This window comes from Strongylocentrotus purpuratus, unplaced genomic scaffold (assembly GCF_000002235.5).
Source record: "Strongylocentrotus purpuratus isolate Spur 01 unplaced genomic scaffold, Spur_5.0 spur5_scaffold_7, whole genome shotgun sequence".
In the NCBI taxonomy this organism is placed as follows: Eukaryota; Metazoa; Echinodermata; class Echinoidea; order Camarodonta; family Strongylocentrotidae; genus Strongylocentrotus; species Strongylocentrotus purpuratus.
In genome coordinates this window covers 25,920,938-25,935,024 of record NW_022145613.1, presented here as the reverse complement: position 1 = coordinate 25,935,024, position 14,087 = coordinate 25,920,938, and the positions used below count along the sequence as shown (strand labels likewise).

The window sequence follows — 14,087 nt, the reverse complement described above, 5'->3', positions numbered from 1 at the left end:
ACACAGGGGAAAGGATGGGGTAGTGTATCCCCCGCTCCATGCACGCGCTTGTTCTAGGGGGTAACTCTTTGCTTATGCTCTTTAGTCATGTACATGTAGATCGGCATTCTAAACTCTTATTTTATTCTTTTCATTTACCAATCATTTCTCAATTCATATTATTGTATGTTTTAATAATGATATTAAACTAATATATGAGATTTATATAAGGCGCATAACCACTTGAAATCAAATGTTGAAAGCGCGCTTGTGCCCCCCCCCCAAAAAAAAAACACAACAACAACAACAAACAAACAAACAAAACGTGCATGCATCTGAGTATACCAGAAGGAATAGGCTTTACTGAGAACCAAAGATGTAGGATTTTTCATTCTTTGGGGGTCACTATTCTAAAAATTCAAATTTTGTTGCATTGCATATCAGTATTTATTGTTTTGGACTTTGATCTCGCATCTTTACGGTCTTCTCTGTTTTCTTCCTAAGTTCATTGTTCTGACCCTTTTGTCGGTCTAACTCTTTCATCTTTTTGTTATATTTTGTTTAGTTGTTCTTAATTTCATTCATTATAATCTCTCTCTCTCTCTCTCCCTCTCTCTCTCTCTCTCTCTCTCTCTCTATATATATATATATATCAATTATTAATTAATATTTACCAGTAACTTGACAATAAGATAAAATACTGGTTGGCTAAACACCACTGGACCTTAGGTTAGATGATCATGTATTCGTTGTGTCCATTGTATATGCTCTCTTTAATTCAACCCACCCACCCCCCCCCCCCCTTCTCGCCCCTTCCCATCACACTATGCCTCTGACTCTGGGCTACCTCTTTTCTTCGACTTCTTTCCGAGTGTGATTGGTGAAACTCAATCCTTCTTCGCATCACATGCATGCATAATTCATCGTTCCTCCGCGTAGTAAGTCGGGGATGGCAAAGATTCATGAATGGGATATTTTGAGGGGGGCATAAATCATTTCCCTGAAGTAATGAATCCTTGCGATTTTTTCCCTTTTAGCTGGTCCGAAATCGTCTGATAATAATAATCAGGAATAATTTAGTGCCACTATCATGCACTTTTGCTCTCGAGAAACTAGGTTTGGTTGGTTACTGGATGTTTGTATGTATCATATTGTGCCCAAGTTCCTATATATCAGGGAGAGCAGTCATGGTATAGTGGTTCATTCATTTGACTCCCAATCCGTAGGTTGGTGTGCGAATCCCAGCCCGGTACTAAAGTCCTTTGGCAAGACATTAATTCAAGTTTTCCACTCTTCACAGATCCCAGCTTCAAATGGGTACCTGGCAAAGGCCCGTAGAAGCACTATTGATACTAATATGGCTACCCTTGGAAATAAGACCTTTACAAAATAAAAAATCAGTGGGAGGGGGTAGAGCCACCTATAAGTAGTGTAGCTATAGGGCACAGGGCATATTCATAGTAGTAGTAGTAGTAGTAGTAGTAGTAGTAGTAGTAGTAGTAGTAGCCTAGTAGTAGGAGTAGTAGTAGTAGTAGTAGTAGTAGTAGTAGTAGTAGTAGTAGTAGCCTAGTAGTAGGAGTAGTAGTAGTAGTAGTAGTAGTAGTAGTAGTAGTAGTAGTAGTAGTAGTTGTAGTAGTAGTAGTAGTAGTAGTAGTAGTAGTAGTAGTAGTAGTAGTAGTAGTAGTAGTAGTAGTAGAAGTAGTAGTAGCAGTCAGGCGCAGGTCCACGATCCCCCCCCCTGGTCCAATAATAAAAAATGAAAAAATAAGCTAATTTTTTTTTTTTTAAATCTCACGAATTAGGCAAAAATTAACCCCAAAATTGCTCTAACATCCCCCCCCCCCCCACTTATTCACCGGCTGGTTGAGTCGCAACTCAATATTTTCTCACGGATTGCCCCCCCCCCCCCCCCCCTCTCTCTTGCCGCCGGTTGGATCCGCCACTGGTAGCAGCAGCAGTAGCAGTAGTAGTAGTAGTATTTATTTCCATACAAAAACATAATAAACATGAACAGATACAGGGAAGGGGGGGGGGGGGGAGGGGCATGTGCTACAGTTTTGCAATCTTAGATTTGAATGTATTAACACTAGGGACGATTTTATGTGAGGAAGTATGTTGTAGGCCTTTGCGTTTCTATACTTAAATGATCTTTTGAGGTAATTTGTTCTCGGTTTTGGTATTTTTATTTGAGCTCCAATTCGGGAAGGGTAAGAATGGATTATCAACTCAAATTTATTTCTTAAAATGAGGGGTTAGATTATTCATAATTGTATACAATAGAACAAGGGAATGATGATTTCTTTTTTTTCCTCCGAGTTGCCAATTAAGAGCATTATGCATTTCCAAAATAGAGACATGAGATTCAGGATTTGTTATCATCCACCCTGGATGACCGTTGCCCCCCCCCCCCCCTCTCCATGCCCCCAAGTTCCACTGTTGTACCTGGTAATGGAACTGTAGAAAATAAATATATGAACAAAGACGCATGAGTGTCTCTGTGTGTGGTGTGGGGGTGTGGTGGTGGTGGTGGTGGTGGTGGTGTCGGCGGTGGTGGTGATGGTGGGGTAGGGGGACGGGTGGTCTGTATCCATTTGAATCCACCAATTAGATCTACACGAAATGATACAAAAATCGATGTCCTGGGGGGTGTTTCACAAAGATCCTAAGTTGAACTTATCTCTAAGTTGGACTTAAAAAATATGGAAAGCCATTAGCATCTTTGAAAATATTTTGTAAAAGTTATTTTGAAAGGCATTCATTGTTTATTGAAATCATTCATATTTTCTATCATCAAGGAGATTTCATGTTCTGGATGTGGAATTAATAAAAAGTTTAAAATACTTGAATTTCTGCTTTTGAATATATTTCATTTAAAGACTCCAATGGCTGTCCATAATTTTTAAGTCCAACTTAGAGTTAAGTTCTACTTAGGATCTTTGTGAAACACCCCCCTGATCAATAAAAAGGTAACCCCAAGGCGAAGAATATAATGATTGGGGAGGAAGGTGGTTAATGATATCCGAGCCCCCAATAAGTATTGGGGACGGCTCAATGATATCTGAGCCCCACTTAAAATATTGGGGGCTCAATGGTATCTAAGCCCCACCAAAAAAATGGGGGCTCAGTGATAAATGTAAGCCCCGCCAAAAATATGGGGGGAGGGGCTCAATGATATCTGAGCCCACCCCCCCCCAAGATTTTTTTTTGGTCTGCGCCCCCCGCCCCCAAGCCCCCCAGTTCCTAAGCCTATGACAGTTGTTGAAAATTGTTTTAAGTGTCGATGAAGAAGTCATTTTCAGACTGCTACTGGAATTATTTTTTTTTGCATGAAAGACATAGTAATAGGCTAACCTTTTTATAAGAAAATGAAATTATAATTATCATTATTTTGTAATTGGTATGTAAAATTTAATCTTGTCTTCATCCAGTTTGGTTACATTGAGATTTGAGAACATTGGATATTATTTCAACACGTATATTATTCCAGGGGGAATTTAAAATACAAAGATGAAAATATGATGAAAAATGTTCGATGGAAACCGGCCATTTTCACATCAAGTCAAATCATAATAATTCCAACTAAACTGAAACTGTTCATCAACATGATCAATGAACAAAACACTTTTTTGTTACGCCCTCTTGTGGCCGGAGAATGCTGTTGCTATCATCAACAAATTCTTCTCTTCGGGATTTGTGGAATACGATGTTTACGTCTGTATTGTTGTATTTCTAGCTTATGTCACGATGGATGAAGTTCCGGAGTACGCAGGTAAATAACTATTTATAATGTAATTGATGGCATTTTGAAGTAAGGAATGTATTATCTTTTTAAGGCCAGCATGTAATCTCGTTGATACATGAAAAAAATGTAATGACTTTATTACGGTCCCACTTGTAGGGATTTGTGTAATGTTATATCAAGAGGTGATTATCATAATTATGGAATGATCATTTATGGCGTTGCCACTACACTCATAGCAACTTCTCTCATAGCCACTCCTTAAATGCATGAAGTCTAGCTAAAAAGGATACCAAAGTTATCAAAAATATCTTGTTGATGCAGAATAACTATAGGGTGTCTGATCGCGCACCCAATGTTGTGTGCTAAAACCCTTCCCATAGAGATTGTACGCTTCCCTATGTGGTCTACGTGCATTGCGCGACCATCCAAAATTGGTCAATGATTTTATGAAAAAATTTGAAATTCAAACCTTTATAACAAATGATCCTGAAGGTGAAACTCAATAAATGAGGTGTCATATGAAAGAGCAGGTTTTTCTCCATATTCCCCATAGGGGGCCACCCCCAGAATTCTAAAAATATCTTGGTCAAAACAGCGATTGAAATGTTGTTTGCATCCTAGCTCCAAAATTTGCCACTTTCCTGAGCTGCGCCCCCGCGGCTTAAGCAGGGCTAGACGTAAGGATAATATCCAGATGCTTTTTTTTTCGCTAGCCCCAAGGGATCATTTGTTATAACAGTTTGAAAATACCCTTCCCACATTTTTGGAATCAGCTAATTAGGGAGGCGTGAGCTCCGCTCAGTCCAAACCATGGTTACATCGTAACATGTGCGCTTATAGTGAATGAAAGTATGGGTGGCCGATTCTCGCCATAGAACCCGGAAGTGAATACACGTTGTAGTCAATGGCAATATCGCGGAGATTGTCTCCGCGATATTGCCATTGACTACAACGTGTATTCACTTCCGGGTTCTATAGCGGGAACGGCCACCCATACTAGTCAATGGCACATATCGCGGAGACAGCGTGGCTCAAGCTTGCAAGTCGCGCATTGGCTGAGCAACTTGCGTACGATATGCATACGCTTGCATATCGCGCGATACAGCTGTTTGGCTAAATTTAGCAAAACAACATAACTCTGCGTGTACGTCTTTTTCGTCGATTCTGAGCAAAATGCTATGAATATTTCAGCATTTTGAAGGGGCTGTATCTTTTGATAGAAACATCGGCGAGACTTGAAATTTGAAATGTATTATTCTGATTACATTTTTAATTCAAATATCAAACAAAAATGGTGAAAAACGATCCCAAATTGAAAATTGAAAAATCGTTCAGACACCCTAATAACTATTCTAAGGTCAACGTTGAAGCTCATTTGGTCGAATGTTAGCTGTTTTTTTAACCGTGGCTTGCATGTGAACGTGTGTGTGTGTGAGAAGTGGAGGTATCCCCACTTTTTGGCTGCTGTACGCCCGTACGCCCGTACGTCACTTCTCGGACGCCATACGTAGGTAGACATGGGTAGAAAAAGGATTGCATTGTCCTGAAAAAATCCCTAAGATTTGGTCAAATGAGCCTCAATGTCGACCTTGGCTTGGACTAGACTAGTTATTCTGCATCCAGAAGGTACTGTTTGATCATTTTTAGAATCCTTTTTTAGTCATTTTCGTCTTATTGAGATTATTCTGGAAGTTTTTACTAGTCTGGCCAGAATCTTTACATTCACAGATTTAATACCAGTTATTTCGTTATAAACCACTCCTTCACTCTATGCAATTAGCTTTTATTTCTTCAAAATGCTTTGAATGTGATATTAGAGATCTATTTTAAAGTTCCATATTTATTGTTGTATTAAAATTGCAGATAATATTGAAAGTGATTTTAGGCCCTGTGGAACATGTGGAAGGACCTTCCTTCCTGATACACTGGTGAGTGATCATTGTAGCTCAGTCAAGGTCACAGATTGTAGCTTATTCAAGGTCAAAAACATAAACAAAACTATCTTGTTAAGTTGTTATACTTTTAAGGACCAATGAATCAATACTGCCTCAGATTTGTCAAGAATGACCATGGTAGTCAAAGAAGTGTTGACAAATCTTGAGTGGTCAGAGTACACTTTCTGAAGTGAGCTTTGCTAGACCAACTTCCTCCTTCGAAGCTCATGAAGGATACCTCTCAGTCTCAGTTCCATTGCGAGACCTGCTTCACTCTGTTACTCTTTTAACCAGAACAACACACAATTGGTCTTACGTTGAAATTTGTTCAAACAAAGATTCTTTCAAATATTCCTTCCTTCTGAAAACACTTGCAGACTGGAATTCTTTACCACCATCCATAGTTAACATCCAAGACCCAACTTTAAGGCTCATGTGCAACAGCATATCAATAGTATCATTCTATTATTTCATTTGCACAGTTCGTCCTCGTTTTACTCCACTTGGAGTGTTGAGCCATATTATTTTCAGATTTAGATTTACATTAATAAATTGCATGTTAGGTCTACTTTATAGTTTATAATAACAATAATTCAACAAAAATTTGTTATTATCCTAAATACAGTTAACTTGAGTGTTCAATGACATAGGGTCTATCTTATCATTTTTACTGTGCAAACTTTAATTCTCACATGTTTAGATTTTTCAAATGCTAACAACTCCTTTCGGGCTTTTCCTTTTGAAACATTTTGTAATTGAGAAGTAGGACATGTTATGTAATTTTGTAAAGTTAATGATAGAAAACTGATATTAATTTAGAACTTGGAATGTAGAATGTATTAACAGATACACAGTTTTGAAACGAATCAGTGAGGATATGATTGTACAAATACACTTTATATTTGTGTTTTTTTTCAGGCACGCCATGCAAAGGTTTGTCGCAAAACTGCTAAAAAAAAGAGGAAAACGTTCGACTCATCAAAGCAGAGAGCAGAAGGAACAGACATCGGCACGGTTCCCAAAACAAACGAGCGTGATTTACCTCCATCAGTGAGTATTCAGAAAATTTGCAACTCGTTGTGTTGTTTGGTCATTTTGCCTTACAATGGGAGAAGAGTATTATGATCAATAATGCAACTATAAATTGTTCTGGCTCCAAACCGACGGCATTATAGGTATGTGGTAATTAAAAGGAGACTGGCCTACTCTGGTGATATATTCTTTTCCAGTTGTTGCAGTATTCTGTTATATTAAGCACTTGTTTGTCTTTAGTTTGACTGACATGGTGGATTACAAAATGGATTCTTTAAGTACTTGATGGCATGATTGTGATGGTGATTATGGTGATGCTGATGGTAAAGATTATAGTAAAGATGATGCCAATGGTGATGATAATAAAATAGTGGTGATGATGGTGATGGTGGTGATATTGAGGATATAATGATGATGTTGAATATTACTCTAGTGATTATTATAATGATGATGATGATAATGCTACTGTTGCTGCTGCCACTGATGATATGATGCTAATGCTTCATTCCATAAGTGAGAATAAAGTTCTTAACTTTCGCAAGACATTAACTAATGTCAATTTTGCCACTCTCAACCCAGGTGTAGACTGGGTACTACTTGGTAGAGAGCCCTTGAACAGTGGCTTTCCGAACTTATAGCAACTTGACTATAGCCAGGATAACAGAATAACATACACATTAACCCTTTATTGGCATGAATTTGTATACTGTACGTCGTTATAAACATTGCTATTTTGTATGTAAATTTTTTCTTGTGGTTTTGTCGTAATTTTCGTATTGTTTTTTAATCTGGCAGTAAAAAAAATGATAACTACATGTTACTTTTGGTTGTATTGCAGAAAAAGAATAACTGGAGACAAAAACATGAGGACTTCATTGAAGCAATGCAGTCAGCCAAGGGCGTATCCAAAGCTATTAAGACGGGGGCACCTTTACCTCCCCCTCCCGCTCAGAAGAGGATCAACCCGGGTAAGAATGTCAACATCCAAGCAATTCAAGTCCATTTACAGTGTAACGTAGTGGTACTTATGAAAGATGCATTAGAATTCAAAATGCTTAATTGTAACTAGACGTAGAATGCAAAGAGGACACAGTGCTGGTAAATACCTCTAATATCTCGATAAGGCTTAGATTATTGAAACTTTTTTTCAGATGGGTCAAATTATACCTCTTAACTCAGCCCCATTCGTTCCAGACACATCTTCATGTGCATTGTACTAAACAACCTACGTTTCATTGCACAGGAAATGCAACATAATAATAACAACTCCGCTTTTATATAGCGCTTAATTAATCTATGATGTCTCTAAGCGCTTTACAGATATATTATTAGCCTGGTCAATGGATTCAATATTTGCCCGCACACAATGTGTGCACAATTTCCACTCCCTGGGGAGCATTCCAGCCAGGCGTATCTTGACGCTCAAAACTGTTTGACCTACAATGACGGTCTCATCCTACCGGGTACCCATTTAACAGATATATTATTACACCTGGGTGGAGAGTATGTATGTTTGTACTCATGAATTCTACTTTTGATGTGAATTGTGTAACATTTGTCTTATAGAAGCGATGGAGGTATTCTAAACTTTATACAGGAGTACTTTTAAACTTAAGTATTGTATCAGTGATTTAAAAAAACGCCATTGGCAAACTCAAACCTGAACCCCTTTTCACTACTGAATAGACCGTTTGGCCCCCCCCCCCCCCCTCCCCCTGGATTCGCCGATGCAAGCAGCTATACTTTTCAAAATAGATTAAACCTTTCAGGACAAGCATTCCATAATTTTGGTTTGGCGTTATAACTTTGTATTCAGAGCCGTACAAAATATACCAGATGCATGTGTAGAAAAGAGCCACAAATAATCTGCACACACTACATCCATTTTTCTTCCATGACATAATGCATTTGATGCCAGGAAATTTAAAAAGGAAAATAATAATATTTTAAATCTTTAAATGGACAACATGTTTAGAGGTTCGAAATCATTATTTTCGAGCAAAATTGGCAATTAAAAAAACTTTCAAACTAGGTTTCTACACATAGAAGTTGCTCTCAGAGACATTACATTTTATTAGACCAACGTAGCAAAACAAAAAGGTAATGCGTTATTGTTGCCAATTTAGTACAACATGTGATCAATTTAGCCCTTAAAATCAATCAAGTCCTGAAAGGATTAATTATGAATTAATTTTTGTTTTCTTTCCGAGACCCTAACTAAGGTAACCCTAACCACGATTTGAGCTCCTCAGTAAGAGAGCATTGGAAAGAGAGAAATGTATTTATCCGCATAACTTAACCTTTTTTGTTTTTTTTAAATCATTTCTGCCACCAGATTACGTGCAATGTCCAAGCTGTGAGCGTCATTTCAGTGAGAGCGCATCAGAGAGACACATACCTTGGTGCAAAGAGAAGAACAAACGCATCGACAAACGGACCCCCAGCGCGGCAGATAAGGGCAAAGTCCAAGCCAGAACTAAGGTATTTAGGCTTTAATTTACTCCAGTTTTCTGCATCCCACTTCTTTCATATAAGGGTCATTCCATGGGGTTGGGTCAATTTCTGTGACATACCAGAAGTGAGAAACTACGTCTCCTATCGACTGTAACAATGTTTGCTACAATTGAGTTTAGCATAAAAAGCATAGCCAACTATATGTTCACAAGTACTCAAGCTTCATGGTGAATCAATATTATAGACCCAAAGTTTATGTAATGTTATATGAATATGATGTCCATGTAACGCTGGTGAAAAGAGAAATGTGTATTAGGCAAAGATTTGGAAGAGAAGCAACTGAAACAGGAATGATTCTGGCAGGGCACTGCCATATACATTCATTGTATAGCAATCTTCAACAGAGTATTTCATCTTCCATGTGTAGTAGAATACCAACGTTACATCAACATCATCATATTTTTTGCCCCAATCCCATGGAATGACCCATAATGCCAGTTATAGGATAGTTCTTCGGGGGCCCTGTCTTATAAAATTAGTAACAATTTATCCAGATGCATTACAAGACTTCTGATCAACTGTAACCTTGTAAACTCTAAATCTCTCTGTTACAAAGTTGCGATTGATATAAGTTTCAATTTACTTGAATCAATCGCAACCGTTTATAAGATGGGGCTAGATTAAGGATATGATGAGATTGTTTTGTTTTATAGAGAATCTGGCTGAACATTGCCGACTAAAACGCAAACATTGAGCATTGAAAATCTCTTCTTGTTTGCTTTATTGTAGTGCTGAGAGTAGTAAGATAGTTTCTTTATATTGTGCTTGCAAACCTTTCAAATTTGTTTGTAAAATTTTTTTGAAAAATTATTAGTACAGCATGCTGGGCCCGTTGCATAAAACTTACTATAGATGATTTGATGGTAACTTTGCCATCAATGGCAACTACCATGGTAACAGGGCTCAACAGCCAATCAAAGTCAAGGTTTCCATGGTATTAATTATGGCAAATAAGTTTTGTATTGATCAACCACAAAATGCCTAATATCTAAGTTTGTAAACCATAGCTCTTTTCTTTTCTTTTCTTTTGATTTATCACCATCTTTATATGACCTGTAACAGTACAAACCACCACTACCAGGGGGCAAGAAGAAGACCCCCTCTCCTGCTGCAGCTAGACAACCTCAGAGCAGGGTCTCCACCAGGGCGGGGTCAGACAGAGACGTGGCGGAGCTGGAGAGTAGAATGAACGGCAGCATGAAGATTGGGAACAGGACCTCGGTCAGAAACAAACCTTGTACGTGGAATGAGTTTCTTCTTTTCATTTGATTTATATTTTTTTGATGTCTGATAATACATGTCATGTACCTCATGGGTAACAAGTCTAAAATTGGGTGATAATTGTAGTCGTGATGGCCGTCTGGTCAGTATGTTTCTTATTTTTTTTGTTTTTGCTGGGAATAGATGAGATAAGATAAGATATATATTTGTCTTTCTTTCAAATATCACATAGAGCATGACATTAGATCATTACAAATTTGCAATGCAAACAAAATTATGGCAATGATAAACACAAAAAATAAACTAAAAGAAAGACGATCGGGAAGACCCTGGTAAAAGCAGAGCTTGTAAGTCTTAGGGTCTCCTCTGTAACAAATTATTGAATAAGCAAAAAGATAAACATGATGGGAAACTTATCTGGTTGGTGGTTGTACCTAGGATTGGGTACTTATCTGGTTAATAGTCATCCTTACATTATTTGTATGAGTGTTAGTTACTTATTGTTTAATTGTTCTTGGATGGTTAGTTGTTCAGATTGTAATTATCCAAAGTTGTAATTAAAGATAAACTTGAGTTTTGGTAAAAAAAGAAAAATGAATTCTCACAGAATCTAATGAAACTTTCACTGAATGCTCAAGATTACAAATAAATGTCATGTGCCAAACAATTTTGGAAGAAAATGTATATTGGCTGAGTAATGAGCACAGAAAGATAAGGAAATCAGGGTAGTACTAGCCCCGACATCATGTGTGTTGTCCCATATACATCTTTCTGTGTAAGTGATTGTTACTTTACCAAGACTCTGCAAAATTTATGATGATTTTGATGACTCCAGAACCTTGCATTACACACCATTACTTACATGCTATATGATCAACTTTTCTTATCCATTCCACAACTTTTCTTTCACAATGCAATCGTGTTACCAGAACTCAAGTTTATCTTTAACCTGTGTTTGGTGTAGTTTTCCAGTGATAAGTTAATTGTTGTAGGTGTAACTATTATTGTCTTGTGGTGGATTGTAGTCTGGTTGGTATAAATTTCCTGGGCTAAATTGTCAGGACAATACTTCCCAGGATGGTAGTACCAGGGGAGTTTTCTTAAGATTAATCAAATTGGTAAAGTCTGTAAATGGTTGAGACATCTGCTAAACTTGACACACTCTGTGAGGCAGTCTAGAGGGCAGAATAATGTGTAAGTAATAATATGAACCAGTTTATTTTATCCTCAGAAAAAAAAAATGTTATAATTATTGTATTTAAAACTGAAGGGAATAGAAAGCTAAACATGAGAGTCATTACTATCTTCTTCTCTCTTTTGTTCTTTCCAGTCACAGGATCAAAAGCAAGAAGTTCAAGTCTTGAGCGTCCATCACCAAAGTCCTCTGCCTCATCATACAGGAGCTCCAGTGGGGATGCAGTAAAGGGGAGAAGGTAAGAAGACAATTCTTGACCCTATTACAATAATCCAGCTCATATATTGATATTGGTCTTTGCATGGACAGTTCATGATGTTTGTGTAATTCCAAAATAAATGGGATATAAAAATAAACACATTGTTATTTCCAGTCACAGCATCTGCAGGGAATGTGACGTTTGCTCTGGATTTTATTTCATTGAAAATACAGGGTTAGGAATGCAAAATTTAGGTTTTAGGTTAGGTTTAAGGTTGAGATTAGAGTTAAAGATAGTCGGTTGGCTCTAGTGTTCAAATTAGGATTTTGATTAGTGTAGGAGAGCAATAATTGCTGGAGCATGTACGTGTCATAGAAATCCTAGGCAATAATAGCTGCAGTAGGCATTTGATGACGCATATAGCATACATGCCAACTGTTCAGATTAAAGAGGAACATTCCTCTTTTTGGGAGAAGATAATTATCATTTTAATGCAGGTGTTCCTCTTCCTGTACAAATTTGTCTGTAGTATTGAATAGGAGAGTTAGGATTGTTCCTCTTTTTTTTAAAAAATAGCATAATTTGTACAGATTTCTGATTTTCAAATGTTGGCATGTATGATATAGTTCTATGGTGTGATAGCTTCCCAATTTCATTGTCCATAAACAATGTTAGTGAATTTGACGTGTTCTGATACAACTTCAAATATTTTCTTATTCTTTTGTGATGTCTTCCTAACCTTTGACCTGACCTTTCACCCCTGCACCTCCAGAGACAACAGACAAGATGCAGCGTACAGTCCGGCCAGCTACCAATCAGGTGATGGTGGCAGATATGATTACGATGACGACATGGACTACGATCACCCCGACACACGTCAAGGGTCTGCGGGTAGGAGGCTGGAGCCTCTCTTCAAAAACAACAACAATCATAAATCGCCCAATCACGTTCTCCCGCATGACAGGTTACGGGCTGTGTCTGATGACAAGTAAGTTGAATTATTAAGGGAGGGGGGGGGGGGCACTCGCCCTTTAATACATTTTTTTAATCAACTGTATATCATGTGGTTCAATTGTTTTATTTTGATATATGCACTTGCCCTCGGACTCAAAATAATCATTGGGGGAAGGGGGCATTTATTTTTCTCTAAGCTTAAATGGAGAAATAATGGTGTATCGTGTTGCATTTTATGCAACTTAATTAATGCTTTTACTTTCTGTGCCCCCCCCCCCCACCCTCCACTCCTTGGAGAAAGAATTACGTTCCTGAAGCTTTATCATATGAATAAATATTTACATTTTAAAATTTTATATATACCATCAGTATTCTTACGAAATGTCCAATGATGGTTGAACAAAAGTTGAAAGAAATGTCAAAATGTGAAGCGTTTTGCTAGAACTCAGTAATTTCGAGAATTTTGGGGGGGAAATGGTGAAAATTGTGACATGAAACCTCTGCTGAATGAAAACAGTCAGCTATACTAGCTCATCACATTGTTATAGCTGTTGTTTTAAGTGAGGTATTACAAACATTTGGATTTCAGGTATGATTATTTATGTTTTGGATCAATGTTCTACAATGTCCGACGTTTTACAAGTGGGTCCCATCATTTCAGAGAATGGAGTGACTTTTATAATTGTGTACATGTTTACAAAATGGTTTATCACAACAAGCTGTCATCCTCTTCCTCCTATTTAACAAATTTCACTTCTCACTTTTGAATTCTTTTCAGTGGATTTGCCATGTCTACCAGTAGAACACCAACACCCCCATCATCCAGACCAACCATTAATTCCCGCAAAACGAGCGCCGACATCGTGAACGGACGAAGGTTACCAAAGTTCTGTCACGAATGTGGGACCAGATACCCCGTGCAAAATGCCAAGTACTGCTGCGAGTGCGGAACAAGAAGAGTATATTTGGACTGAAGATGATGGAACGGAGAGAGAGAGAGATGAAGAACGGATGTAGCACTGGATTTCCTCCCAAGATAACTTGAGACAACACCCTGAAGGATCAATTTGACAGTGTAATGAATCTGGTTTGAATTTTGTATCATTCTTTAAAGCCAGTCTGCACTAGTTCAACCAGGAAGGGATTAGACTACCCAGTGAGGTCACTGCATGATAGGTGGTTATCTCATCAACTCAGCTCTCAATTTACATAAGAAAAAGGGGATCATGGGGGACCAACAGGCATCGATAAGCCATTGTTTGTTTTATAGAGGGCGCAAGTAGCTACAAGTAGTGCAGTGGGGCTTTAAATAACAGC

General features: G+C 37.9%; 1 protein-coding gene across 1 annotated transcript; it reads left to right on the top strand.

The window, feature by feature from the left end:
- Positions 1 to 3,632: 3,632 nt before the first annotated feature.
- LOC575211 (zinc finger C2HC domain-containing protein 1A) lies at positions 3,633 to 13,789 on the top strand. The gene is made up of 9 exons (XM_030974736.1): positions 3,633 to 3,748; positions 5,585 to 5,649; positions 6,574 to 6,705; positions 7,526 to 7,655; positions 9,023 to 9,168; positions 10,264 to 10,438; positions 11,753 to 11,855; positions 12,589 to 12,804; positions 13,549 to 13,789. The coding sequence occupies exons 1-9, from the start codon at positions 3,724 to 3,726 to the stop codon at positions 13,742 to 13,744; spliced, it is 1,188 nt and encodes a 395-aa protein (XP_030830596.1). The 5' UTR covers positions 3,633 to 3,723; the 3' UTR covers positions 13,745 to 13,789.
- Positions 13,790 to 14,087: the final 298 nt, after the last annotated feature.